A 22,053-nucleotide genomic window follows, 5' to 3' on the forward strand; every position below is an offset into this window, starting at 1 on the left:
AAAATCTATGCAAATTAAGACAAATATATGTATATTAAGCAAAAAAAAATCTGCCAACGGGGTAAGCAAAATTTTCTTAGTAAGATTTCTTACAAAAAAGCAAATGGCAAAGTCTCAACATGAGTAAAGTAACACCTAAATCAAGCAATAAAGTCACTGTTTTTGGACACAAGAATCAGAATAACTTGATTGCTGCTTGATTGTGCTTATTTTGAGTTCAAAATCTTAAAATAAGGTACAAATTCTTAGTAAATTCTAAGAATGATTAAGATAATTACCCCTAAAATTAGCAAAATAATCTAACATTTACAATGCCTAATAAGACAAAAAGTCTTATCAGAGAAGAAAATAAGATGTATTGTCTTAAATTTAGAATTTTTTTCTTGCTAAGATTTAGCTTTTTGCAGTGCTCATTCTACACTTGATTCAATTTTCTCAGCTTTACTGTCGACACAGAATACTGACTAATTCATTATTATCACCCTGTTTAATAGGACCTTACAGGACCTTACAGGACCATCACAGAGCAGCTATTATTTGGGTTGTGGGTCATTCTCAGCATTGCAGTGACACTGTCGCTGTGGTGGTCATGGTGATGGTATGAGTGGATCAGACACAGCAGTGCTGCTGGAGTTTTTAAAACAGTGTATCCACTCAATAAGACATTCCTACTTAGCTGGTCTATCTTGTACATGTCAGAAGTCAGAGACAGAAGCTCATCTATTGCTGCACAGTTTGTGTTGGTTGGTGGACTACACAGGCTAGAAGTGACTCTGAGGTGTTTAAAAACTCCAGCAGCACTGCTGCGTCTGATCCACTCGTACTCACGTCAATCAGTGTCACTGCAGTGCTGAAAATGACCCATCAGCAAAACTATTCTTGCTCTGTGGTGGTTTTGTGGAGTCCTGAGCATTGTAGAACAGGGTGAAATGAGGATTAAAAAAAAATAAAAGTTTGCAGAGAAACAGGAAGACTACAGTCTGCAATTATAGAACTACAAACTTACCCTAGATGCTCAGTAGAGCTGAAAACAACGAGGTGGTGTAAAACACTTTCCTGAATGACTTGTTTTTAACACAGTTTTGAACTTTGGATCACTAGACTAGACTGATAATAGCATATCACTGCAAGTGGGCCATAAAAGAGAACTGCTTTCCGGGCTGAAAGGTGACAGCCTGCATTTTTTACTGCTCAGCAGAGGTGACAGAATGACATGTGAATGTGTGTTCACATTCTGTGAATCATACAGTTCAGTAAAACAAGTGCTTAGTACAGACGCCTGTCATTCATACAGCTGAGCCGGCTAAATACTACCCATTACGTTTTCAGCTCCTCCAGCTCACTGCTATTTTCACTCTGCCCTACATTTCACTTCCATTACTGTCATTTCCTTTCAGAGACCCACTATAATGTATTATTCACTCCTGAGTGATGAAGAACTTTGCTCACTCTTACTGTGGGTACTGGGCTCAGCTCAGCTCTAAAAGAGTCCTCTAATAGAATTAGCTGAATAGTGGTTATATACATACATACATACAGCTCTGGAAAAAAAATAAGTCACCACTTCAGTTTCTGAATCAGTTTCTGAAATAACAAAAAAGATGCAGAGCTTTTAGACCTTAAATAATGCAAAGAAAACAAATTCATATTCATCAAATTTAGAGTTCAAGAGTTGTGGTGGAATAACCCTGGTTTCCATGCAACATGGTATGTTCTTCTCCACCAGTCTTACACACTGCTTTTGGATAACTTAATGCCACTCCTGATGCAAAAATTCAAGCAGTTCAGCTTGGTTTAATGGCTTGTGATCATTTATCTTCCTCATAATTATATTCCAGAAGTTTTCAATTTGGTAAAATTAAAAAAAAACTTAAAATTAAAAAGTGGTCCCTTATTTTTTCCAGAGCTATAATAATAATAAATGAATGAGCTTGTTTTTTTGCTTACTCTTTATTGTCTCTATTAACTGGGGAGTTAATAGTCCATTTTGAACCTATAGTTAACAATATTTACATAAGATATCACTATTATCAAGTTACTTTCTATACTTTTTAAAACGTGTTCTTTAAAATGGGTCCTTTAACCTCTGATTAGGCAATTAATCGCCCGATTAATCAGTAGATGACTCGATTACTAATATAATCCCCAGATAATGTGCCCATGTGGATCCTGTAGTGGTAGCCCAACTGGGAACCAAAAGGTTTAACCAGTGGTTCCATGTTAGCCCCAAATATATGGTGGTCAGTGATGGGCCCCATTAGGGTCAGTGATGAAACCAGATGGAGTTAATAATGTGCCAATTTTGGGTTGCAAACTACACACAGGGCTTAGATGGGACCATTGTAAGATTAAGGTGGACTGTAATAATTTGGCAACACATGTACAAACTCATACAATAGCCAATGCTCACATTGAACCCATCTATCTCAAATTCCACTCATGTGAGCCCAAAATACTGACAAAACATTGGATTTTTGGAATTGGAAAAGTGGGTTCCTAAGTGATTCTTGCTTTGGCTGTACAACTATTTTTTTTATTATGTAGAACTTTTACATTACGTAGAGGGTCTATATAGAGGCTCTGTAAAGCATAACAAATGTATACATGTCATTACTCACCTCTCCACTTCTGCTCTTTGGCTAGGATTGGTAATAGCAGCGATATATTGCATAATGTATTTACTGGCTTCTGTTTTACCAGCTCCACTCTCCCCTAAAACAAAAAAAAAAAAAAACAGAAAAATAAGTCATGAACCACAGATAAGACACAGATACTCAAATACTGGGTTCCTGTACTGTATCCCTGTAAAAAGTCATAAAATAAGCACACACATTCAGTGCACTGGCACACAATAGGTCACACATACTGTACCTGTTTGGTTTAAGTGATAACAGTATATGATAATGAGAAGCGAGTCCAGAATCTTCTTCCTATGCCTCCTTTAACCACTAGATGGCAGTAAATATAGCCCAAATATTTCTGCAATGGAGTCACAACCTGTGGTCACTTGGGATCATTATCAGTGTTTTCATTCTGAGGCAAAATTGCATCTGTTCTTTTAAACTCCCAATCGCCTCCAGCAATTTCGGCCCAAAAGTATGTGCTCCGCCTCAGTATAAATTCCCAGACGAAAAATAAATATGTAACAACGTGCCACTGAGTCAGTATTGTGAATTAACCACAAATACTTTCACTAGCACAAAGGACCCTCAGTGAACGAGCCCAATGACAAAGCTATTTGCTCATATGCTATGCGAGTGAATTCCCTGAATGGTCCACTCTTACTGAACCACACACACTACGCCAGCGATGAGCAATTCTCCTCTGACCACAGATCTAATCACATTATATCCACTCGGCCATACCAGCACTGACTGCGGCTGTAAGAAAACACACCAAAAATAAGACCAAGGCTGTAATTAAGAAGGCAAGTAAATGATATGTTTCAAGAAGGAAAAGCTGGATTTAAATAGCTTAAAGTTCAATATAGAAGGTAATCTGAAGGGTTTCACTTGTGCTAAATCTCAAATTGTGTACTTTTGAACTGTATTAGTCACTTTTCGAGCAAGTAAAATTTGTACACTGATAACTGAAATGGTATAGTATACCTGGCTGACCTATTAGACATACCGTATTTTTCACACTATAAGGCGCACCCGATTATAAGCCACATTGTCAACAAACGTCTATTTTCTGGTCTATTTTTATACATAAGGCACAATGGATTATAAGGCATTTTATGTGACTCTAGTAAGGAACAAAGGTGTCACCATGTTTCTATTCTAATTCACTGTAAAGCTAAGCTAAGTTAAGTAATTCTTTAAAAAACATTTCAGACAAGTAAGACAAAAGTCAAACAAGCAATGGATGTTAATCTACACAGATTTCTTTTCTGAAAACAGTTTATTTGGGTGAGTAAAGGGCTTATGTTCATTTACAGTAAGCTTAGATTTCCAGATTTTTTTCCTGAAGCTGGAGCATTAGCATTAGCGGCTAACAGCTATCAGCTAATGCTGCCCGACAGCGCTACACCGAGGAACCCTCAGTGTTCAGGTAAGTATGGGTGTTATTAGCTAGCGGTTTGTTCTACGTAGCTGGTTTTAACGGGGTAAACATGCAGGATACAGGCCAATATAATAACCTCTGAACGGCAAAAGAGCTAGCACATAGTGCTGTTAGCGGGTAATGCTAATGCTGCTACAGCAATGCTCCAGCAGGGTATAGGCCGAAAATGCTCACCTCTAGACGACCAAAGATCTAGCGCTCAGAGCGTTTTTGGCTAAAGCTAATACTGCTGGAGAACTACACTAAAACTCCTGTATGATGCTGCACTTCAGCATAAAACACACCGGATTATAGTCTCAATGACGATTTTTGAGAAACTTCATATATATAGGTCTGCACTGCAAGTTGCCCCCAAATAAGTTGGCTCCTTATCAACATATCTCAGAGGATTCTACAACCTGTATACCCTGTATAAAATCTTATTATACACATGACATGCTGTGTCCATATTGAGACACACACACTTCGAGCACATTGTAACAACCTGAGATAACGATGCAGGTGTCTTTGTTTCTTCTCTTCATGGCTTTGTATGCAGCGTCTGCGATGGCAAAGAGATGTGGCGGGCGCTCGTACAGCTCCCGGCCTTTGTACTGCTCGACGGTGTCCCGCCCGTAGATGTTCATGGCACGGTAAGGGTTCACAGACACCACCACCTCCCCAATGTAGCTGTAGATGCGACCCTTTTCAAACCTGTTCAAAGAAAAGCAAAAACAACCACAAAAATCTGATCAGTATCTGTCTTACTAATTCAAATAAATACATCATAGAGAGAACATGCCTTAGAAGTCAGAACTCATGTGTGGGTAGGCTATATATCTGCAGTGTTTGTACAGTGGTTTGTCATTTGTTCAGGAAGGACTGAAGGCTTTAAGTAAAGACAGATCATATCTGATTTAATGCTCTCACATTCCACACACTGAGAAACACAAAGCTGTAAGGACAGTGTTAGGCTTTGTAATCTATTTACACTGGATTTAAAAGCAATCACTGGCTCTCTTCTGTACAGGTGAATAACAAAGATCACAAAAGTCTTTTATAAACAGAGAACACAAATAATAAATGTATTGTAATCAAGGACAATAAACTAGAAAATATGTAAACATAGGGCTGGGGAAAATGGGAAAAAAATCTATTATAACAATGTTTTCTACATCTATCTTATTGTTAAATGTTTTTTCCCATGCTTTATTTCAGACAATGACATGAGGAAAGGTACAAATAGAGTAGTAAGTACATAAATACACACATATTTACATGGACATACAGATAGATACATCAATCTGCTCCTAAAGATTCTCAATCTTTAAAAATACTAAATTAAAGGTTGCCAGCACTTTCCAAATCCATCTATTAATTTGCTCAAGGATCCAGCAGGGGCAGCTTGTCAATATGCCAGAGTTAACCCTATAGGCTAATTTTAATCTGACCAAGTCCTAAAACACCAACCTAAAATAATACAATTACTGGTAAAATAATGGATAAAAATCAGTTGCATAGAAATTGAAATAGAAATTATTTCACCTCCATTGCAAATAATGCCTCAGCCAAATGTACAAACTTGTAGCATCTGAAGAATATGGTTGCAGCACACAAACCCAGGAAGATTATTTAATTAGACTAGTTCAGACTTTCTGACCAATTACAGGAAGCTGAGACAGTCTATCATCACCCACTAAACAACAGTAGAAGAAAAAGCACTGGTTGACTCCCTTCAGCATGCACACACTGTTATGCTCGTTCTACTACATGACAGGTTTGCATGAGATGGGGAGTCAGATTTTTGCATGATGGGAGAATTCAGTACAACACCTGGAAATCAACATGCCAAGGTCCAACTCCCACACCTTTAAAACTAATCAATGTCAAGTCTAGGGAGACGCAGCTAGGCCTGATGGGTGACAGAATGTAGCAAAGTTCTTTTCGAGCAAGTTCTGAGCTTTGGTTCAGATGCTGACCCAAACTTTCAGGTGTGAAAACACCCTAGGATTCCTCAGACACACTAACAGATGCTGGTGTTTGCTGTGTGCCCTGTCTGCAGCTGGTTATAACAGAGAAAGCATACTCAACTAAAGTAAATGGTTTTTGTTTGAGTGATTCATTGCAAAAGCAATTTTTGCTAAAAAACAAACAAACATCCATTTTATTGGCTGTTAAATAAGTTCCAATACAACTTTATAGGCAATACAAACATACCTGATAAGAACAGTGTCCAACATAAGTTGGGAACATAAGTTTCCAATAATTTTATTAATGACTATGCATGTCATGATTTTTTTTATTGTCTCATTGTCTCAGGAACTTTTATATTATTTTATTGTAATGTTAATCTGTCAATATACTGTATATACACATGTACTACATTTCCAGTCTGTGGGATTAATATAAAAGCAAAGAAATACACCCTTTTGAAGAGCAAAGAACTTTTCATATTTGGGAAAATACAGAAATTGGAATTGGAATATGATAAGGGTTTAAGGAGCAGAATTTTACTGTGGCTTTTTTTCCCAGGCTTTACACAGGATAGAAAAAGCAGTTTTGGAAACTTGCTCTGGATTTAGGTAAGTAAGGTAATTCCTTGTTATCCATTAACTCCACTAATACTAAAAATTCAATTTGTTGACTGATCAACAGTGGTTTGGTACAGATGATCCAATTTCCAAGCTGAAGCTGATCGAAGCTTTATCTTTCACTCAGTAATACAGATGATTATTTATACCAGAGCTCAGAGACACACATGCAGGTACAGTCACAGAAGAATCATACGCTAAATTATATGCTTGTTGGTACCAGGCTAAAACACACAGCACAACCACCATCACCCAGCCGACCACTCCCCACAGTCCAGCTGTGGATCGTGGCGGCAAGAACTTGGAAATTGCACTGGCCAGCAGGAGCAGGCTGTTCTGGGCTCAGGCCCCATGAGAATGAAAGCCTCACTTCCTTCCTCTTCTGAGAAGCCCTGGGTCATGCTCAGAATAAAGCCTCCTTTCTTCTCCAGCAGCACCTCTGCCAAGCCCACTCTGCCCCTGTCAGGAGGTGCACGGCTTTGAGGCATCTCAATATGCCTTCATCCTGAACAAGGCCTAGGTGTTCCACTGGAACTTCTCTCTTTGAAACGTCTTAACAACACTTCTCTTTGCCTATTAGCAACTCCTTCATCTTTGTGCAAAAGGTCCAACACGTTTGGTTTTACTTTTTCTTTTAGAGGTGCTGGCATGTTCTATGGAGATCTTTAAATCCCGTAATCTCTGAAGGCTTCTGAGTGTTCAGCTTCTCACTGTCATAACTAAAAAACGTGTGAATAAGATATTTTTAAGTGCTATCAAATAAGTTATAGTAAGTTTCAATAGTATAAGTATTAGAGTTTCAACTTCAACTCAACTTAATGTGTTGAACAGTAATTATGTTTGCTCATCACAAAGCAGATTCATATTTTTGAGCTCTATCTGGACACGATTAGTTTATTTTTCACACTTCTACTCAGTGATAAAACTTGGTTTTCTTGGTCACATGACATCACGTTCAGTAGCTCCTCCATTTCCACTCGCTGTTGTGTGTTACATGGAACTCTATGGAAACGTGCACCCAAAGTGTAATTACGGTGCGTAGCAGTGAACAAATAGCTATTTTATTAAACGCGAGGTGACAAAACTCAGAGATGTGGATCCGGACAGGACTAAAATTACCAGAGAACCACGGAGCTCAGCAAAAAACTGTAGGTAATTCAGCCTGTAATTTTAGGAACGTCTGAGAAAAACACATACATTGTCATTCCAGACGCAAATAAAATCACAGAGGACACTCCATAAAAGAGAAAATTACCCCAGGATCCCCCGAGAAACAAATTTAATCTACATCTAAACTAATACATGTAATCATGCCAAACCCATCATTCACGCACCTGAGTGGACAGAAAATAAAAATATGAACATATGAAAAACATATGAAATGTCTTACAATGGACAGCGTACCACAGGAACCACCTAGCTAAACATCACCCAAGCAACTGCTAAAATACCTTTTCAACCATAGATAACATTACTAATAACTCCAACAGGTTTTTGGCTTTACATATATTTATGATGTATGATGTCTCTAATGATGTAACAGCTAACATGTCTCGTGACATTCCAAAAACAATCCAATTTACATGTTTCACATACTCCGCATACAGCAGTTTAATCCCTCCTATTCACACAGGAGATAAAAGGAGTGTTTAGTCTTTTGTCACAGATTTTTGAATAGGGCAAGGTGCAGGGCAGCCTATTTGAACAGGGTTCTGTTATATCTCTCTGATCTCTGTGAATAAAATAGATAAACTTTTAAACACTATTTAACCACTCTGTCTAAACAAAAGGCTCATTTCTAAAGCCGGAGTCTCTAAGAGTTTTCATTCAGACTAGACAATATGGAAAAAGATTATATTGCAACATCCTGCACATGAGAAATGCTGTACAATGTGATAACAGTGCAGTTTCCAGAGTGCCTGGAATTATTCTGTCCAAAATGTTTACACTTCTCGAATTCTAGGATTGATTAAAAATACCTACATATTTTCAAGCTAGATAAAATAATAAATGAAATAAATAAATATGATAAATTCTATATTATGCAGTTCTAGTGCACGCACTCTCTTCAGCAGTATAGTGCACTAAGCTCACAAGTGTCAGGCCACGTGGCAGAACGATGATGCTGCCAATCTAGTGGCTTGCCTGATGCCTAGCAGGGTGGCACTCGGGCAGCGAGAGTTAAAAGCCCTTTTGTGTGCTTCTGGATTGTGGGAGGATGCAGCGTGCCCGCTCCATTGTTCTCTTGTCAATGTGAAGTCTGTGTGCGTGTAGCACAGGCCACAACACAGCGGCCCAGCCTACCTACCGCTCACACAAGCTCTCTGGCTCAGCATCGCTCATAATCAGCACTGAGACACAGTTGTGGTCTGGAGAACAAGGAGTTGTGGTTTACATCATTACAGCGGCACACGTTTCGTAGCCTAGTAATCTCACGCGCTTCCATTTGTTCCACTTTGTAGTTTCAGTCTGGCATCCTCCCAGCTGGGAGTTTCTCAAGGTGTTTTTTCTCCCAACTGGACCAATCCGTTTGCTCCGAAGAGCTACCATAATGGATCCAGTGAAGACAACAAATAATATGTGGAGGGGATGAAATAACAGCAAATGAACAAGATGCATTCATTCATAATCCATGATGTAGAAGAAATCTATACATAGATAGCACAAATAAATCATAGAAAATGTTGTAAAACATATCAGTACATGTGAGACACATAGTAGAGACCAATTGTGATTCTGGACCAGTAACACAATCATATTATTTAAGTAACTATGCGGAAAAGAACCAGTAAATGTTAATCTTATTATTAATTAGACAGCTTAACTCCAACTCAGATGTAATTACACATATTAAATAATATGCTAGTGCCAGCCTATTTCCTCCAATTAACATAACCCCAGACAATATGCCTGTTTTTGCTTATGACTGAATATGCTTTAGTCTGTGATGGATGTGAAACCTTATTCCAAGTCCAAGTATATGTATATAAATTGATTGTTAGGCTCAATAAATTAATAAATTAATTAATGCAGGAATATTCATCCAGCATGTTCATGAATTTGCCAAAATTATTTTATGAATGCTTTGTGAGATATAATGCCATTTTATATTAGGGCACTGTGATTTATAGTTCAAAAATTGAGGTGAAGCGTGCAAACCAACAAGCCAGAAACATCTAATAGAGGATTATATCCTATAGAGGATTACAGATATCTGGATTACTGATGGGAACTCTCGTGTGTCAGGTATTATTCTTTAAAGAAAGCCTCCAACCAACAAGAGTTTACAGAACACCCTCAATCAGGACTGTATACTGTACTATGTATTAGGAGTGAACAATATGGCCCAAACATATTTGGAAATGTAATGTAGTAAAAATATCTACCAAAAGTACAGAATATTTAGTGTATGCATATAAACGGAAAACATTAACAATTACAACAGTATTTATATATATTTAACCCTAATATGGAAAAGTTACACTCCATACAGTATCTGCCATCTGCTGCATCAGTGCATCCTGCCAAAAGCTGCTGTAGTGTCGAGAGATTGGGCAGAAGTTCTATCAGTGCCACAGAGTTTTCCCATCACAATGTGTATAAATAGAGTCATGATTCATTTCCAAAGTCATCTTCTCTTCCTGTTATGAGACGAAATCAAGCCAAAACAAAACCAATTGTGCATGTAATACTGTAAAATGAATCCCAGTGTGCGTTTAGGAGAGGATCATCTGCAACACCCATCTGTCATCTGCGATTTACCATTACCAATCATAATCAAAAGCACTGAAATACATGGAGGCAGAAGCTTCCAGCTGGTGTCTGCACTTTACATTTATTAGACATTTGGTTTGTTTATGAATGAATGAAACAAAAAATAGGAAGTTAGGGATTTTTTTTTCCCAAAGGAGGAAAGCTGGGCTTGAGAATACTGTTACTAAGGAGGTGGGGGTCTGTGTTTCAGCAGTGCGGTCTCATTTAGCACTAGAGTAGGCCTGCCAATAAAACCATAGAGCACAAAATAAATAAATCAATAAATAAAAACAATATTTTTAAGCAATCCTGAATACAATTCCAATTGTTCAGTTTATACATATAGTACATATTCATGTTTTATTTGAAGATGCACAATTTAGAGTTAAACATGCACACTACTTTTAACTTTTCACTTATTTTTAAGTCAAGTTAACTTTTTGAGTCAGATTCACAATAAAACTTGTATTAAACCAATACAAAAATAAAATGTTTCATTTAGCACTTTTTAAGAATAGCAAGCAAAGTTCAAACGCTTGAAAAAATTAGGCCAAAATCCTTTTCATTCAATACCTTTCTGAGAGAAATCGTTTAGAAATCCAGCAAACCTAAAAGTATGTCATTTACTTAAAAAAAAAAAATACAAAAAAACTTTGAGCTTTAAAAGCATGGATTCAAAACATACTGCTCACTGCCAGTCCATATAGTCTATATATTATATGGTTTTAAAAAAAGAAGAAAAAAAAAAGACAATAAAGAAAACAGGCAGTTTTGATTCCATTGTTTCTGTGATGTCACATAAAAACAAACAAATGTCATACATCCGCCTATTCAGCCCAACGAGGTTCTAAGCTAACCCTTGTTATATAGGAAGTGTTTCAATAAGGATTGTTCTTTGAATGCCGCACATTATAGGATAGCCAAAAAACAAAGGAATCACATACATTCTTCAGCCTAAAATCCACTGTAACACAAACGGTCAATTAACTGGAAAGCTGGAAAGCACACTCTTTATCATGTTTTACTACACCCAAAGTCAATTTCTCTCTGGAGTTCTCCTCTAATCACCTCCTTTGACCGTGCACTTCAATGGTGAGGACCTCACAGGACCACCTCATAGTGGTGGTCATTCTGAGCACTGCAAGGACACCAACACAGTGGTGGTTTGTTAGTAGAGTGTGTTGTGCTGGTACAAGAGAATCAGATACAGCAGTGCTGCTGGAGTTTTTAAACGCTGTGCCCACTCGGTGTCCTCCACTCTATTAGACAGTCCTACCTGGCTGCTTAACAGAACAGAGAGAAGATTAGCTGTTGCTGCACAGATTTGTGTTTATGTTCTTATCCTCTAGTCCTTCATTAGTGCTGATAACAAGAAGCTGCCCACAAGACACTGCTGGCTGGATATTTAAGGTTGGTGGATGTTTCTTAGTCCAGCATTGACACTGGGGTGTTTAAAAACTCCAGCAGCAATGCTGTGTCTGATCAACTCATGCCACTGTCACTATAGTACTCAGAATAGTCCACCACCCAAATAATACCTGCTCTGTGATGGTCTTGTGAGGTGAAAGGAGGATAATAAAGTATGTAGAGAAACAGATACAGGACTACAGTCTGCAATTAAAGAACTACAAATTTCTCCTACATGCTCAGAGGCTTCTGACTGGTCTGTCAATTTTCAGTTTACAGGTCTAAACCCCCACTGGTTAATTTTACGATGGGATTGTTTTTGACCATATCCAGCCCTGTGCTGGCTTCAGGATGGCACAGTTTCGGCCCCCTGCAGGCTGCGTTTCCCGTCAGACCCTGGGAGGGGATAGTCTGGATGCAGACGAAGGCTGTGGGTCAGGCTGTGCCAGGCCCACCTCACTCCCATCCCTCCCAGCTGTGTGTACGCTCCACCGAATCCTGCAGCTTCAGCATTCACCCTCACACAAGCTCCCTTTCAGCTCTTCCTCACATCTACACATATCTATTCATTTAAACTCGTTCTACCACTCCTTCCTGCAGATTACATCACTGAGCAACTCTCTGTGTACTTTATCAACTGACACTTTGGCTTTTGTGAAGTGTAATAAATCTCCTCCCTTCCTTTTTAATGCATAGTCTCTGATTTATGTCAAGGCTAAAGTCAATAAACGATGGCTGAGTGAAGATGAAACCATTGGGCAACATATTTTTTAATGTCATTCCTAGAGCGCATAAACATATTGCACACAGTATGCACTGTGGCTGCAAATAAAGTAAGCATCTGTTGGCTTAGTTGAACTAGTCAACAAGCTATGCCAACAATAAATAAACTATAATTACTAATCAAATTTATAAAACGTATAAATAAACTTAAGAGTTGGTACAGTATTAATATGTAACCAAATAAATGAGGTCCATTTACTGCAGAGTAAAGGAATAGCAAAATCAACCCGTTGTCTTCCAAAGCCCAGGTTTAATGTGAAACTGATTTGTTTGTTATTCTGTGTGTGTTGAACTAATTTTACAAATGGCAAATATTTTGAGGTAGATGAGACTGTGGAAAGAAGCCATCAACTGAAAATCAACAATAGTTTTGACTAGTTAGGGAAAACCTTGATAGTCTAATAATCTGTACAAGTACAAACAATATAAAAAGCATATTACATTATTCTGATATAGTCTAACTCAACAAAACACAAAAGTCCCAAAATATCTCAAGGCTGACATCGTTCTTTATCTGGCAGTCAGCCTATACAGCTAAAAGCATGAACAGATTAACAAATACTAACTACGAATACTAGCAAATTTAAGACAATCTTATGTAAGAATCAGTATTTTTTCCTCCTGGGCTCTCCCTACAGTTGGGAAGCGTAATTTACCTTTACTCCACTCTTGTTGCATTCTAAAATACTCTATCTGAAGGGCAAGCTTTACACATGCATTTCAGAACAAGCTGAAGAAAGAAAGAAGGCCAAGCTTTTTAGTGCCTGATCATTGGTGATCTAAATCAAGCAATACTTGATATGTGAATATTTGATATGTGTATGTTTTGTGGTAAATTTATACAATAGATGCATTATTTTTATTTTTTTTAATAAATCAGTGTCACTGATGTCAGTCCCAGTAATTTGTGTGTACTGACTGAGAGAAGAAAGTTAGATAATATCAGAATGTGCACTTTTCCAACAGACATTTTCTTTCCTTTTTTTCCCCAAACTGAATTACTTAAAGAACTTTAATAACTTTATAAACAATGAAGTTCCTCACATAAATGTTTGTCATCTATGGAGAGTTCGACTTCTTCAGCAGTGGGTGCATTGCTTAGTGGCAGCTGTTGAGAAGAAACTGTATTTCAGGCCCTCAAATACAGTACTATTATCAGTTTGTAGATATAAACTGTCGAGCTAACAGTCAGCCATAGGACATGAGTGCAGGATATGCATGTGATTGTCCATTCAAACAGACAATCCACACCTCACAATCATTACCACCCACTGCACGATCTACTGTGGGTGGTAATGCCTTCCATGATATACAGTACTTCTGGTACACACAACACTGTGGATACAGGTTTTACATGTTAATTTTTTTTTACACAGTAAAAAAAAAAAGAAAAAAAAAGAGGAATAAGAAGACTTTGTTGGTTATTCACAGTAGCAGTTACAGGTTTAACCCCTGTATACCATGACAGGTGGTGAAAAATCCACACACAAAGGCCATGAGCGGGGCCGCTCCATTTTTAGAGTGGAATTACAGGCCTGGCTGAAGATAACTACCGCTTGCAGGCTTGTTTGGGTGGGTCTCTAGTGGTTATTTGTCCACCGTTAACAAGGGTGGAGCACAACCAGCATTCCCTGACATCAGTTAAAACTCCAGTAAAGGGAAAAATGAGAGCAGTTGGAACATAGATGTGTATGTGTGTGATTGTGTGTGTGTGTGTGTGTGTGTGTGTGTGTGCGTGTATGTGTGTGGTTTGGGGAGGGGCTGGTTTTGTCACAGAAATAACGCTACAGAAAGTAAGCCGAGGAAAGATAAAACAGGGTGAAAGTCTACTGTCCCAGTTAGGACACTGATTAAAAAGTTCAGCACCTCTTTCAGGGACAACAGCGCGGCATCTTAAACTGTTGGGTAATGAAACAGCAGCTTTGACCCCTAGATAGAGAGCTTTGGTCTGCTTTATCACAACCACAGCAATGACAGGATAATCTTTCCCTGATCCACATTTATCCCTCACACACTATTTACCATCAAGCACTCACTATCAGCCCCCAGCCCACAGCTTAACACGGTGCACAGTGCATGCTGGGTATGACCTGATAATGAGTCCGCCTCTGTTCTGGATCCAGATATACTTTAATGTGTGTCACGTCCGGGGGTCAATGATTTACAGCGCTACAGCAATTAAAATGTTGGGAAATTATGTTGGTTAATTATTAAAAACAGCTGTGGTTTAATTACGGAACTTTCCACTAAAAATAATACTGCACTTTAATTTCCAACCAAAGCTGATTGAGATTGTTAGTTGGTTTTAACACTGTATGTTTAAAAGTAATTGAAAAATCATTGACTTTAGGTATTTTATTCATTTCCATTGTGTATAAACATGGGTATACAATAAAGTACATTACATGCCTATTTGACTGCATTGTGCCACCTGTAACATTTGGTAGAGGAGGGATAATGCTACAGGGCTATTTTTTTTTAGAGGTTGGTCTAGGCCCCTTAGTTCCAGGGATTCTCAATGAGGAGAAATCTCAATACTTCAGCATGACAAAATATCTTGGACAATTGTACACTTACAATTTTAAGGAAGGCCCTTTCTATTCCAGCAATCATGTGCCCCAGTGCACATAACAAATTCTATAAAGACATGACTGTGAAAGTTTGGTGTGGAAGAACATGGCTGGCCCACACACAGCCATGATGTAATTTCTACTGAACAACTTTGGGATAAACTGGAACAAGAGACTAGAACATCTCGTTCTACATCAGTGTCTCGTTCAACCTGAAAAAATGCTTTTCTGGATGAAAGGGCAAAACTTCCCACAGACACATTTCAAAATCTTGTAGAAAGTATTCCCAGAAAATTGGAAGCTAGTATAGAAACAAAAGGGGGAAACAAACAATTTTACATTCCACAGCAGAAACAGCATACTGTACCAACATCTAAACATGGTGGTGGTAGAAAAATGATGATGGAATGTTAAGCTACCTCAAGGCTTACAACAATCTTCTGTTACTGATAGAATGATCTATTGTGTTCCCTAGGTGTAAGCAATATGGCTTTTAAATAATATCAGCCTACATAAGGGTACTTTACCATGACTTTCTTGATTTTTTGATAATTATACAAAAACACTGTTAATTTCAGGAAGTTAAATACGTTTTTTATTTTGTATAAAACATTTACTAGAAAAAAAAAAAACTAATTTTGAGACTTTCATCTATTTTGTAAACAACGTAACTAAAAGACTCTGATTGTATATGAAACAACAATAAAATGTAATAATATGATGTAACATTAAAATAACATAATGCTTTCAAAGCAGAATATTACTACCGTATTAGCACCTTAAATATTTTTTTTATTGTTTAAGAAATCATGACAATATATTGTATACTCTATAATATAGCACACTCCTGTTTTCTGCTTGCAACACTCAGAAATATAGAACAAACCCTGGAACATATACCACCAGGTCTTTGAGAAATGGTGGAATAACTGCTGTCCTGAATAACACATGATCTCTAAATACCCCTAACTCATTAAAACATGAGTAAAACTTTCATTCAGTTTCAGACCAAACAGAATAAACTGTCTAATTTCAGTCCAGACAGATGCTCTTTTTCTTGGCCTTTGAACCTAATCTCAGAGCCAGCCTTCCACTCCCATTTCAGTGCCACAAGTCTCGGTGTTCAGACACATCTGGGAGTCGCATTAGCAGCATCTCTGCCAGGTTAACACTCGCTCAGCGCTAAACAGAGGCTCCCTCGCAGCAGCTTACAGGTCTTTAAAAAGCAGAAGCACTCCCACCACCGGCCAACAGACAAATCAATCATACTGGGTGGATAGGTTCCTTCATGCCAGCTGGTCTAGATTTACACAATTAGACTCGCTCTCATCCCTGTCCTCCAACTCGCCTCCTCTGCCTTAAAGAAAATCGAACACAATGATACAGACAGAGAGCAGAGCTGTGGTGGTGAAAGCTACAAAGCTCAGAGAATTTCTTTTGAAATGTTAGAATTACTGATGTAGACAAATTACAAAATATTATATTAAAACAGATTGGGGTTGTGCTTTTTAGATCCAGGGTTAAAGGTTATTTCTAAAGTGGTTTTACTATGTAATAATTTTTTTATTTAATAACGATAGCAGGCTGAAAACTTTTCCTTCCATATTATTAATTATACCACACAATTATTTCCGACCCGGCAATGTGATTGGCTGAGAGATGTTTTATGAATGACATAATTAGCCAGTAATGCACTGTAACCAAAGAGCTCAATGTATTACAAACCAAATACAAACCAAACGCGATGCTGTTATACACCACTGGGAGCCGCTGGATCCCATAGACAGAGCGCAGAAACACCATGTCTCCAATAGGTGGCGCAGACAAAGATGCGGTCCCGATTCGAAAACACGCATTATTAGCAATATCAGGTTAAGAGTTGTTATTATTAAAATAAATGCTTAATTGTATATATATTTTTAGTTAATATTAGAGACCGACCGATATGGGTTTTTCTAAGGCCGATGCCGATACCGATCATTAGTGGTCAGAGTCAGCCGATGGCCGATGTGACCTGCCGATTTTTAGGGCCGATATGCTATCGTATTATACTAATAAATATACTAATTTATTATACTAATAAAAAAAATATTAATTTTATTTAGATTGTATTATCCATAACATTTTATTTTATTCATTATATAACATATGTTCTATATACACTATATATTCATGTTTATAGTAGAAATATTATGTTGGCTATTATATAAAATTTACTGTAGGGGCCTACTAATTAACAAATGTATGACTTGTTGCAGTCTGTTAGTCTATTAATTATTCATTTTAATATGTTTAACAGAGTGCAAGAAGACTTCCATAATGTGACAACTTTAGATAGTTACTCCAAAACGGCAAAGCTCATTTCTTCTTCAACTCCATGCAGTTTAAAACGAATGGACATGGGAGGACAATGTTATAAAATGTTCACATTAGGGCTGCAGCTATTATTTTACAAAAATGGGTGACGTTTAAATTAAGAATAAAATTATAAATAATGCAAAAACAGACAGGTGCTGTAATTTAAATATAGCTTTATCTGTTTTTTTTTCTGCTTCAAATGAGCTCCTTAGCCAGAGAAACGCGTCTCATCAGCTGTACTGGAGGTTTAAAACGGACAACCCGTACGGTGAATTTACACTGCTCCGACGCGACAACGCACAGCGACGGATCCCATTCATTTTCAATGGGAAGCGCCGCCTCCGTCAGACGCAGTCGCGCGGTGCATCATGGGTCCGACGCGTCGAGAGCGGGGGATGCGATGCGATGAAAAGTTGAGCCGAGCTGAACTTTATGCAAATGAGTCCGTCCAACGCAATGCGTCTATCCAATCAGAGAGCAGGTGTTGGCCTGTAACGCGTCCTCAGCGCAGCGCATGAAAACATTTTAGTTCCGCTTTCAAGCGTCCAGAGAAGCCTGGAAGAGAAGTTTCAGGCTTCCCTGTTCTTTATAAAATCCCCGCTGATTCACAGGGACTCTGTCAGCGAGGAGAAAGGCTGCTGTGATTTTTGGAGTCTCTGGTGGGTTTTTAAAATATTAATATGTAATTTAATTGGAAAAGTTTGCTTTTTTCAGCTTATATACTGCTCACTAGACAGTGTAATGAAGCTCATTCAAACATTTATATCTATAAAGACACATGTATATTTATTAATTATTGGAAATAATAATAGCTTATATAAAAAGCATTTCCCATTTATTAAAACGATTCAATTGGACGACGCAGGGAAAGCCTTTGTCACGCCCACATGCGACCGGTTGGAGGGGGGTAGTGCGACCGTGTGCGTTGTCGCGTCGGAGCAGTGTAAATTCACCGGTAGAGTCCACGTCGCCTCAGCCACCTGCGAGTCCATGTACGTCTCTTCCGTGGACTTTCAGCGCACAACAGGGCACAAATAAGCAAAGCTAAGCGCTTTCTTTTGCAAGGCGTTGTGTTGAAGCGAGAGTTTGTACGCAAAGAAAGCTCCGCCTACGGGCTGCGTTTAGACGTGCAGTGTAAGCTCCCCCGTCGCAGCAGGTCAGTCGGACCGTACAGTGTGTGCAGATGAATCGCAGGCGTTGTTCATACACGACAAACGATTCAAACGTGCTGTTTGAGCTCTCCAGAACGCATCCGATTAAAAAAATCGCACAGTGTCCGCCTGGCTTTATAGGTTCAGGATAAAATGAGCTTTTATCAGAAAAGTCTGGAGGGGGTTCTAAAGCGCAAACCGCTTTAAACGGGTGAGTTTTACAGCAGAACAGCAGGAGGCGGCATGATTTAATGTCTGTTTGTAGTGAAGGAAAAAGAGATGTTTTATTTTAACTCCATTATTTTAGAAACTATTTGTTTTATTAATTCGTTTACAATAAAGCTTATTTATATATAAGGAGAAGTACAGTCCTCTAATAATCCTGACTAACAAGTAATTATTATTTCAGCGCAGCTGATGCTGCGAATATCCTTAAACAGTTTTAGTCCTGCCCTTTTTCATTTCGTCTAAAAATAATTTAAATACTGAAAATATCAAGTGTTAATTTGATTTTATTTACTTAGATTTTCGTTTCTGAAGAAGAGACGTCAGTTATTTTATACTAGAGCTTATAGATAGGGCTTGCCTTGCATAGTCAGGGCGCATTCCAAATGCACTCCTGCCATCAACGCTAAGCATAGTTTCGTTTGGAGAGAAATGCTACAACACCGATGCAGTTGAAATTCTATTCTTTTTCAGTAAATGAAGCAACATCACAGATTACTAATCATGAGAGAAAATATAGACTTTGGGACACTGGATTGTAAAAATGGATGCCTTACCCATTGAAAGTCTTGCTCACTCTTGAAACCTTGCGCTGCGTTCCAAGTAGCTGCCCGCAGATGTGCCGGATTAAAATCGGCGCGGCCAAATAAGAAAATCGGCCGATGCCGATTGATAAAAAAATAACAAAAATCGGCCGATTAAATCGGCTGGCCGATCGATCGGTCGGCCTCTAGTTAATATAGGGTATTTTAAGTTGAATGTAAGGTGGCCGAAAATAGGGGACACTTGTAATTCCGAAAGTCTTGCCGCGGAAAAACTTTAATTCTTAAAAAAAAAAAATAAGACTAAAAGTCAAACGAGCACTGAAATTTAATCTACACAGATTTGGGTGAGTAAAGCTTTTACGTTTATTTACAGTACGCTTAGATTTCCACAATTTTGCTTAAAATTTCCAATAAAAGAGGCCACAATGCTAACCTAGCAACAATGCAGAGCTTACAGCGCAGCTACAAACAGAGCAGCAATGGAACTATTTTAACTCGAGTGTTTATAACCAAAAAGATCATATTTTCTCATCCTCCTTAACTCAAAATCTTTTAATAAACAGCAATAATGGAACTGTGGTATAATCGCAATACTACTACACTTGAGGTTCGTGCTATAACGTGTAATATTGGCCTGCCCCTTCGTTCCTACGACTACAGCACAGCAGTGCCAATATTACACGTTATAGCACTCCCTCTATATTATTGCCTAAGTACACGGTTAATCAATCAGTGTTAGCAGGGGCCAGACTCAGTCTGGTGAATTGAACATCTTACTTCAATTTCTGTGTGCTACATCTTTAACTGTGCCAAGAAAACATTCGGAAATGCTCAGAAAATGCTCAGAAAACATTCAGAAATGCTCTTTAAACACAACTGCAAAGTAAAAAATGAGGATAAATGTCTAAAAGGTTTAAAACCATCACCAAAACAAGATAAACTCTTTGCATAGACGTATTTAGCTCCTATAGATTATTACTTAGTATAACAACACATACACCATTGTCTTGCTGAAAGGAGATGTTTCCCCTTCACATCCCTGTATTTCCACCCTCCGTTCATCCTTTAAATCTTTCCATCTTTACAAGACACCCAGTTCCTGCAGAGGAACAACACCCCCACAGCATGATGCTACCACCACCATACTTCACTGTCGCACACTGAAGATTTTTCAAATGGTTTTCTGACCCCTCTGCATCTGTACAGACAAGTCCTCTCCTTGTTCTGATCTGATCTCTGAGATTTAAGAGACTGCCTTATCTAGGCATTGCCTGTGTGGTATAGTGCTTCCATTTCCTTGTAATTCATCCGTCAGGGCTTACTGGGACATCCAAACAATCGGACTGTTTGGTAGCCTTAACCGATCTTGTGCATTTTTACAACACCATCAGAATTAGAAATGGTTGGAATAATGTGGGAAGAGCAGAGTTTCTTACATTGACTTTGACTTTTATTTCACTGAATACCTTTCAAACACAAGATATGTCATGTTTAATCAAGTCATTTCATACATCTGTTTAATTTCATAGGTTAATATTCATATTCACGCACTTTGTTCCAAAAATGAAGTGTTTCAGCGATAAATTTAGTGCCATTCTTTCTGCAAACATGTCTTTAGGTGTATAACAGTAAAGGGTTGCCGCAGATTTTCGCATAAACTGTCTACACATTCTCTGTCGGGACCAGGCCAGATAAGATGAGACACCTGTACCCTCTTCTACTGCAGCTATGCTTTTGTTCTGTGTGCAGCGTGTGGTTTAGCATTGTTTTGTTGAAAATGCTTTGAAGTTTCTGGAAAATATTTCACTAAGATTTTAATGTACAAATATGCATTAATGCTGTCGTCAGAGAAGTGTCTTTTGGACTTGTTGCTGATAACAGTCCTGATGGTCCTTTCGATCTTTGGTCTAGAGCTAACAAAGAATCCATTTCTTACTGATTAGTTTGACCACAATACACCACTCCATTCCAGAAGCCTCAGGGTTCAGATTAAATCAACCCCACATCTCGCCATTGTTAACACAAGATAAGTGATTTTTTTTTACAATGTTACAGATTTATTGGATATACAAATTAGGGCTGCAACTAATAAAAAAATATAATCGATTAATCGATAATAATAGACATTTGGTCATGCTGCCATGTGCTGAGAACAAAAAGGAAAGGCAATTAATACATATTTGAACGATATAAGAAAATTTATTATAAGAGGAAGTTGTATTTGTATAAGAAACATACAACCTACCACTATTAAAAATGAAGAATTTACCCCGACAGTTACATTAATGTTATTATTATCATCATTATTTGATATCACAACAGCAGTATATTTACTGTAAATATACACTTGGCTGTGATTCTTACAGACGTCCACACAATGTCAGAGACAGAAAACACATTGAAAAAGGCTTTACATTTATTATTACAAATATTTGGACTCATTTTCTTTTACTCATTTTAGTGAGATCTAAATGTACTAAGAATGAGACATCTTGTTTAACAGCTCTAGCAGGCTCTAGGAACATTAAGTTTGAGAAAAAATAGAATTAACTTATTACAAACTTATTGTGAAACTCCTTCACCCATGGCTTTGGTTTGCTTACTGCCCACAACTATTATTATGTGT

General features: G+C 38.0%; 1 protein-coding gene across 1 annotated transcript in view; it reads right to left on the reverse strand.

Annotated features, from left to right (window-relative positions):
• Nucleotides 1–22,053, reverse strand: part of myo1d (myosin 1D) — a 136,543-nt gene that overhangs the window by 97,968 nt on the left and 16,522 nt on the right. The window contains exons 2-3 of the mRNA XM_007259173.4: nt 4,550–4,758; nt 2,619–2,712 (exon numbers count right to left, since the gene is read on the reverse strand). Coding sequence (XP_007259235.1) covers nt 2,619–2,712; nt 4,550–4,758 — 303 coding nt within the window. The remainder of the gene's footprint in view (nt 1–2,618; nt 2,713–4,549; nt 4,759–22,053) is intronic.

Source organism: Astyanax mexicanus, chromosome 15, assembly GCF_023375975.1.
Source record: "Astyanax mexicanus isolate ESR-SI-001 chromosome 15, AstMex3_surface, whole genome shotgun sequence".
Classification (NCBI taxonomy): domain Eukaryota; kingdom Metazoa; phylum Chordata; class Actinopteri; order Characiformes; family Acestrorhamphidae; genus Astyanax; species Astyanax mexicanus.